The sequence below is a fragment of the Benincasa hispida genome, chromosome 10 (genome assembly GCF_009727055.1).
Source record: "Benincasa hispida cultivar B227 chromosome 10, ASM972705v1, whole genome shotgun sequence".
Taxonomy (NCBI): Eukaryota; Viridiplantae; Streptophyta; class Magnoliopsida; order Cucurbitales; family Cucurbitaceae; genus Benincasa; species Benincasa hispida.
The window spans coordinates 28,742,233-28,750,338 of record NC_052358.1 but is presented as its reverse complement, the minus strand read 5'-3'; the positions used below and the strand labels follow the sequence as shown (position 1 = coordinate 28,750,338).

General features: G+C 29.5%; 1 protein-coding gene across 2 annotated transcripts; it reads right to left on the bottom strand.

The window, feature by feature from the left end:
* Positions 1 to 2,276: 2,276 nt before the first annotated feature.
* Positions 2,277 to 7,121, bottom strand: LOC120088793 (probable flavin-containing monooxygenase 1). Of its 2 annotated transcripts, none has more exons than XM_039046233.1 (5): positions 6,613 to 7,120; positions 4,479 to 4,719; positions 4,209 to 4,384; positions 3,774 to 4,129; positions 2,277 to 2,690 (listed from the first exon to the last, which is right to left on the bottom strand). In XM_039046233.1, exons 1-5 carry the CDS (start codon positions 7,054 to 7,056, stop codon positions 2,348 to 2,350), a joined length of 1,560 nt encoding a protein of 519 aa, XP_038902161.1. In that variant the 5' UTR covers positions 7,057 to 7,120; the 3' UTR covers positions 2,277 to 2,347. The 2 variants fall into 2 exon arrangements, with proteins under 2 accessions (XP_038902161.1, XP_038902162.1); XM_039046234.1 differs by having other exon boundaries at positions 2,377 to 2,640; positions 6,613 to 7,121.
* Positions 7,122 to 8,106: the final 985 nt, after the last annotated feature.

Below are 8,106 nucleotides of genomic sequence, written 5' to 3'. Positions count from 1 at the left end.
CAAGCTTCAGCAATCAATAATTTTGTGAAAGTTGTTGCTGAAAAACCAAACTGCTGTTTTTCTTCCTACTTTTCTTCCTCTTTTCACTCTCCTTTAATTTTAAATACCTAATTCTTTCATTTTTTTTTCAAATTTTAAAAAAATAGATAAACATTTTATCACAACATCTCCAAAATCTTCAAAGACTATATCAAATTAATAAATCAATTAACTTCTCAAATTAGCTTAATTTAGGTTCCAAAAACCAAAATTAAACAGCATAAAATCCATCAATTTGATACAAATTAAATCCTTCCAAATATTTAAATCAATTTAAAACGACATAAAATTAATTATCACCTTAATTGTTTTAAGTTGGCTCCAAAATCCAAAAGTTAAAGAAAATTAAAGTGCGACAATTTAAGATAATTAAAAACTGGGGATTTTAGAATTAGTTTATTAATATTATATTGATGCTCATAAAAATTAATTTCAAGTAGATCATTAGTGTATCAATCAACATTTTTTTCAAAATAAAATTTGAAGTATAACATTGTGTATTAGTATTATTTCAACATCAACTCAAAATTCCTTTCAAGTATAAAACGTTGGTATATCATTAGCATATGAGTACTTAAAAAGAAAGCATTTTTTTCAAGTATATCAATTATATATCAACACACATGTTCAAAATTTAATTTCAAGTATAACATTGGTGTATCAATAGTTTATTAACATTCATTCAAAATGGTTACTAACAGAACAGTCTGAATCATTATAAGCTAATTATAATGTACTAGAAAAATAATATTCTATAAAAGATGAATAAGGATTGAAATTAAATCCGCGAGTAATAGTAAATGAACAAGTATTTCTTGACTGATAAATAAAGTTTATTAATGAGAAATTTGGCATATCCGTTGTATAACTTACATACTTTATGTTTGGTATATTAGTCAATTAATGTACCAAATATAAAGTATATCAGATGACTGATATCATATATAAAGTATATCAAATATACTATTGATATGCATGTTGATACACTAATAAGCATATATTTGGAATGATAAGAACAAAAATATGATTTTATGTTTTTTTTGCTACATTTGTAAATTTTAGAAAAACAAATTTAATAATATTTTTTTTCTATTCTTACAGGTACCCCTATTTAAAAACAACCCTTATTTATACGGGATTACTTTACCGTTGACGATAATTAAGAATGGAATTTTAAAATTCTAGAAATTCAATAGCTAATACATTTTTAAAAATAAAACTATAAAAAAGAAAATTGAAACTAGTAATTTACATCCATCTATAAAATAACAATTGACAATGATTTTTTTGACAATCTGTCTCTAACGTTTAATTATAGGATTTATGACATTACTTTTATGTATCTAGTTATGGAGGTCCCATTTATTAACAATTTGGTTTTTAGGTTCTTTAAAATGAATCCCATGAAGCCAGAAAAGCATGTGAATGTCCAAAAAAAACTTAGGTTTAAAAAGGTTGATAGTCCCTTAAAAAGATGAAAATTATAAGAACTTCATATTCAACCACCATTACTCCTTTAAGGTGTCGTGTAACTCTGATTTTATCAACACTCCTGAAAAAAAATTATGATATAAATTTTTTTTGACAATTTTTTTATAATGTTTAATTATAAGATTTATAACATTACTTTATGCATAAATAATTATGGAAGTTCCGTTTGATAATAATATCGTTTGTGGAAATGAAGCATGTGAATGTCCAAATCCAACTTAGGTTTAAAAGCTTGATAGTCCTTAAAAAAATGAGAATTATTAGAATTCCACATTAACCACCATTACTCCTTTAAGGTATCATGTAACCCTGATTTATTAACACATAATTGACTTAATATGATACAAGCTGACATAGTAAGAAAAGGATTAATGCAGAAAGGTATACTAATTTGAATATTTTATGTGATTTTCAAGATTTTTCTACTCGATATTTTTGGCAATTGATGTTTTAATACATAATTAGGCTCAAGAATTCAAACGTATCTTTTTTATTAATAAAGTATAAATGATGAGACTTAAAAATTACTTGATGAGACGTTTTTACCAACTAGATTGGTTGTCATTTGAACTAAATCAACAATCATGTAACGGTTATTTAACGAACTCGAATAGGTATGGGTAGACCAGAAATCACATATCATATCTTATGTAATCGTACTAATATGATTTAAAAGGAAGTAGAAAGAAAAAAACAAAAAGAAAAAAGAAAAAAAAAAAGAAAGAAAGAAAAAAAAAAAAAAGAGCTTAGACTATTGCTGAGTGCAACATTTATTGGATATCATAGGGATATGGGGAAGTTTGTTTGTTCTAAATTATCAAGGGGAGGCATAGTCTAAAGGGCCATAAGGCAGAAACAAGTCAGCAAAGAAGCCCTTTTTCCTCCTAGGGTTCCATCCCATGTCCTTACACAACTGATCATTATAACAATTATGGAAGATGGCAATGCAACCTCGCTTGTAGGCAGGGCCTGAATAAAGCTTCAGACACTTCTCCCAGTTAGCTATGTCCTTCTCCATCTCTTTGATGCTTGGTAGCTTGAATGTGCCATCTAGAAACTCCGCCAGCCATCGGCTCCTTAATTCTGAGGTGTACAAGTTTGAATTGCTTTCTGTAAAACCAATCACAGCTAACTGTGGAATTCTTGGATGAATACATTGCCTGGACAAATGGGAACAAAAATGCACAATATTGTTGGGATTCAATGTTTATAGGAGTTAGCTTCCATGCACCTCGACAATGGTTTGATTCTACTATATTTTGTTGTCAATAAAACCTTATGAAATCTTTAGTAAGACTAAATGCTAACATAATAAGATCAAAATGGAAGACAAATGATAAATTCATCAAGTGGCTTCTTGAACATGTGTGAATAGAAATGTGATATGTTTCAATTTGTAGTTCTCAATCATGACGTTATTCAAGAAATGGAAGTTCAAGTTAATATACTTACATGTAATATGTACTAGCTTCTACAATGAAAAGCTCGATTGTTGATAAAAGTAAGTTAACTGGTTCCAAAAAATATATTATATTGCGGCTTTAGATACAGCTTCCGAAGTTGGCAAGCAAAATTCTCTTTTGTGTTTAATGACCAAAAATTGCTCTAAATCTACAATATTAGGCCATATAGATAGAAGGGCTAATGAGATCATCTCCATTGTGCACTATATGTAACATTTCTTTATTAATTAGAACATACTAATAAATTTGTAAGTACTAATAGTCTTATTTTGGTGGGATTGTGGGACTTGGAAGAGAGATAGCCTTTTTAAAATCGGCCTATTGCTATTATTATAAATTCTCTTGATATTGCAATATATTTCTGTGTGCTCTCTTAGAGTGTTTGAGATCCTAGTAATAGACCATCAGGAGTAATCTGTTGGATTTAATGGTGATTTAACATTGTCTGTACTGCTATTTATTCTCCAATAAATATAATCTTACTTGAGGAATGTTATTCTTATTCAAGTCATTGCAGATATTACAGTTTGGACAACAATGATATGGGGATGGATTCATGTTGGTCTCCTCTGTTATGATGAATGTATGCATGGAGCCAAGATTATTTCATTCCTTTAGAATGGAAACCATTTTGTTTTCTTCTGATTTTAGTTATGTAATCTAAACTAGTTCCTACCAACATCTAATCTAAGGGAAAAAAAAAAGAGTGAACACAATTTCCGGAGCAATTCAATAGTTTTAAAGGAGATATGTAGATTTGAGGAAGAACAAAGGCCTAACCTGTACATGGGAACTATTAAATCACCAAAAGACATGTAATCCCGAAAAGTAGGGGAAGCAAAGATATCTTTAAGCTTTAAATCCCCTCTGTATCCAGTAGCCAAAACGACCAAATCTGAGCGAATCGGTTTGGTTTCTCCTTTGATCATGACACCCTCTTCACAGAAGGTGAAACTTGGGGAATTCTTCAAAATTATACTTCCTTCGTCCACTTTGTCGTAGAAGTTTTCAGGCAATCCTGAGTATATACAGGAGCCAATGTCTTGTAGAAAGCTTTGCTCTGGCACCATCCCATATTTGGCCAAGTTTAATTTCCTCAACACATGGGTTTCCACAATCTTCGAGAACAACCATCTCTATAAAGAAACAAGACACTAATACTTCAAAACAGAAAGAAATAGAAAAGAAAAATAGAGTTAGAGAAACGATAATTACAATTGGGGAAAGAAGAATGGCGAGGAGATAGAGAAGGAAACCCTCGCCAGGTTTGTGAATCATAAGCTCAGCAAATCGATTCATGAAGAGAAAACCAAAAGAAATCCCCCATGGACGAGTATCAGGAGGGATCCAGTGCTTGGTTTTATAAAGCATAGTGCAGGGTTTGTTAGGGCCTGCAAATTAGAGAGGAAGAAAACGGTGGATAAGGGAGAAATCGAGATGTTTGAGGAGAGAAATTTGAGAGGGTTGGGGAAAATTGAAATTTACCATTGGTATTGGCGCATTCCATGGCGAGGTCGAGAGCGGACTTGTGGAAACCGACGATAGTGACTTGCTTGTCCTTGATGAGCTTCGTAGCACTTTCGAAATCCATGGCGGAATACTCCATAGAGTGAAGAACTTTACCGGCTTTGAAAGCTTCAGGGCCTTTATTGGGAGGGAATACGGGGATATTTGGAACATCGCTGAATCTTCCGACGCAGAGTACTACGAAATCTGCCACCACCACCTGAAAATTGCCGCCGTTGTCATGTGAAAATTGAAGCGGGTAAATAACCTTGATTTTTTTTTTTTCATTATTTCAAAAATAACCTCCAAATTCTACATAGATTATGGCCCGAGCTAAACTCAATTTAACAAAAAGAAACTTGTTTACATGTATTATTTTTTTTATCAATCATTTTCAAAGTTTATTAATTTATTAAATGCAAAATTAGAAGTTTAATAATACATTAAACACAAAATTAATTCAATGTATAATATATCTATATAAAATTATTGAATATAACAGACACCTATTAAAATAAAATTGAAAGTTTAAGACCATATTTATTAATTTAAAAAGAATCTATTCAATAGAAAATTGAAAGTTTAAAGACTTATCGATAAGACAATGGATGTTCATGGTTGGGTTGAGTCGAATTGAGATGCAATTTAAACCTAACCAAGTTATGCGATTTGTGAATATTTTCAACTCCACCCAACCATAAAATTTTTAAATTGGATTGAAATAAATTTTTCGAATCATTTATTTAAAATTTTTTAAGAAAAGGAAATTTTTATATGTACAATATATTGTATTTATTTGAAATATTAAATTTAGATATACAACTCAATTTTAATATATTTATTGAAATTCATATTACAATGGCATTAAAATTTATGTTTTAATAATTGTTGGAGAATGATTATATATATAATAATTGTATCATAAGAAGAAAAAAAAGTAATCTAATAATAAGTTTAAGTTGATTCGGTACTGTCTGGATGAAAATTAATTTTAGGAAAACCCAAGAAACAACCAATCCTGTAAAGTTTTTAATTAATTGAAACCAACCTAATCCAAATAAGTTTGTAACCTACCGTAACCCATTGGATTAGGTTAAAATACTATTTGGTCCTTGTAAATTGAGTTTTACTCCATTTTATTTTTAGCCCATTACTCAAAAATGTCCAATTTGAGTTATTGTATTTTCAATAAATCTTTAAAATAGATTTTTTTTTTTTGTTTTAGCTTTATTTTTAAACATAGTAAAATGAATCAAAATATTTACGAATATAGCAAAATATCAATATTTATCAGTGATATATGATAATAGTCTGTCAACTTTTATCAGTGTATATCACAGATAGATATTGGTATTTTGTTATCCTTAAAAATACTTTTAGTTGTTTTAACATTTATAACAATTTTTCCTTTTTTTTTTATTAGTTTATTGTTGATTTATTTATTTATTTTTTTGAAAAATGAAGATTAATATGATCTACTAGCATTCCCTTTTTAAACATTTTAGAAATATACTCGCATGTATAGTTTCTTTTCTTTGATATTGAGTCTGGTTTTTAGTTTTTAAAATGTAAATTTATAAGGACCGTTGCAAATATAGACATTAGACCTAAAGTATTAACAGATATAACACAATGTAAAAAAAATTGTAAATATAGTCAAATTTAAATAGTCTATCAATAATAGACTATATTATTAGTAGGAATCTATAAGTGATAGACTAGATCATTGGTAAAAGCCTATTAACAATAGAAATCTATGGTCGATAGACTTGTCTATATTTGCAATTTTTTTAAAATGATCTTATACACTCAATTGCAATTATTCTTTTTAATAATAGGTTTTAAAGGTTCTAGAAACAATTTTATTATTATTTTAAATCATGATGTGAAGTTTTAAATCAGTAAATTAATTTTTAAAAATTATCTTTTCATCCTAAAATTATTATTTTTTAACTGTCATATAATTATTTAAAATAAAAAATTATTAAAGGGAGTTTTTAAATATATATTTCTGAAAATTGGAAGACTAAAAGGAAAATTTGAAAATTCAAGAAATAAAATGTATATGTATTAAGGACGTGTTTATTGGTGGGAAAGGCAACGTTAAACTCACCGGGAGCGGAACATTAGTCCGAGCGTCAACGACGTTGATCCTCCATTTACTATGTTCAGCAAAGGCGTTGCCAGAGTTGCCCCAATGAGTCCAACCTTCAATCTCCTTGTCGGAGAAGCCTTCATACTCCATACTAAGGACTCTGGAGTTGAGTCTGATGTACTTCATCAATCCGAAATGTTCGGCGTAAGATCTGATGTAATCGAGAACTTTATTATACAACGGAAATTCTTCCGTCACCGATTTCGGCCAAGAGAAATCGGAGAATTGAAATATCTGTTTAGGCGTTTGCAATACTGTCGACTTGAGTGTCTCGTTCCAAACGCCGCCAATGGCCCCTCTAGCCTCCAACACAATTGGAACCAATCCTTTGGATAGAATATATTTGCAAGCCGCTAGCCCGCTAATTCCGGCTCCGATGATCGCCACTTTCTTCGGTTCCATTGTCTCCAATGTCCCCTAAAAATGGGCTTTCTTGTCTCCCAAGTATATCTATTGTCGATACAATTACAAATGGGAAATTGCCCTATTTATAGATGACAAAAACTGAGGCGTGGAAAAGAATTTTATATTATTTTTGTGTTTTTTTTTCCGCTTTGGATTAATTTTGACTTTTTGAAAGTGTGAAATTACTACTCTACCGGTTTGCAACTCACGTGATAAGAGGGTACGCTTTTGCTATATTTTAATAGAAAAAATTCTAGTAGTACAACATATGAACATCTTAGTTTTTTATAAATTAACGTATCACCATATCGTATCGTATTTATATCATGTATCCATATCTGTGTATGTGTTTTCTATAGTACAATAATTCATTTTTTTTCATTTTCTTTCGTATACAATTATTAAATATTCATTTTATGACGGACCATGAAGGAGAAATTATTATTTTAAATGACAACACTGTTAAAAATATTTATAAATAATAGTAAAATATCATAGGCTATCTGTGATAAACTACAATATACTACTGTTTATGTCTATCATGACGCAAATAAACATGTATCTATCATGACGCAGATAGACATATATAGTAGTCTATTGGAATTTATCATAGATAAAGAGTAAAATTTTGCTATATTTCTATTGATTTTATTATATTGGAAAATGGCCATTTTTTCATATTTTGATTAAGTTTCTTTAACTCTATTTACATTATCTAAAAAAAATGTCGAAACTAAGATACTTTCTTTCTCTCTCCAAATTTAAAATTCCACAAAAGCATGCTTGGGACCTTGCGTGCAAATATTCCACTAGAAGTTTTTATTCTCAAGGGGCACTTTCATTTCACTGTTTAATACTTAAGAAGAAATCAATACCGAATAATTTGACCTAAATTTTTAGACTCAAATGAAATATGATTTGGTTTTGCTTGCATCAAAATATAAAGAAATTAGTGCATTGATTCTAGGTTAAAACAAAACAAATTTCCTCTCTCTCTTCTCTCTAGTTTGCTTCCTCTTGTAACACTTCAAATTTAGGTTTCAAATT

What these genes read in the sequence shown, in the direction of transcription:
- LOC120088793 (XM_039046233.1), bottom strand. Translation starts at nt 7,056, where the DNA reads ATGGAACCGAAGAAAGTGGCGATCATCGGAGCCGGAATTAGCGGGCTA. An exon ending in CCATTCTTCTTTCCCCAATT is followed by an intron (nt 4,130 to 4,208) that starts GTAATTATCGTT and finishes GTTTCTTTATAG; the next exon opens with AGATGGTTGTTCTCGAAGAT. An exon ending in TTAATAGTTCCCATGTACAG is followed by an intron (nt 2,691 to 3,773) that starts GTTAGGCCTTTG and finishes CCATTTGTCCAG; the next exon opens with GCAATGTATTCATCCAAGAA.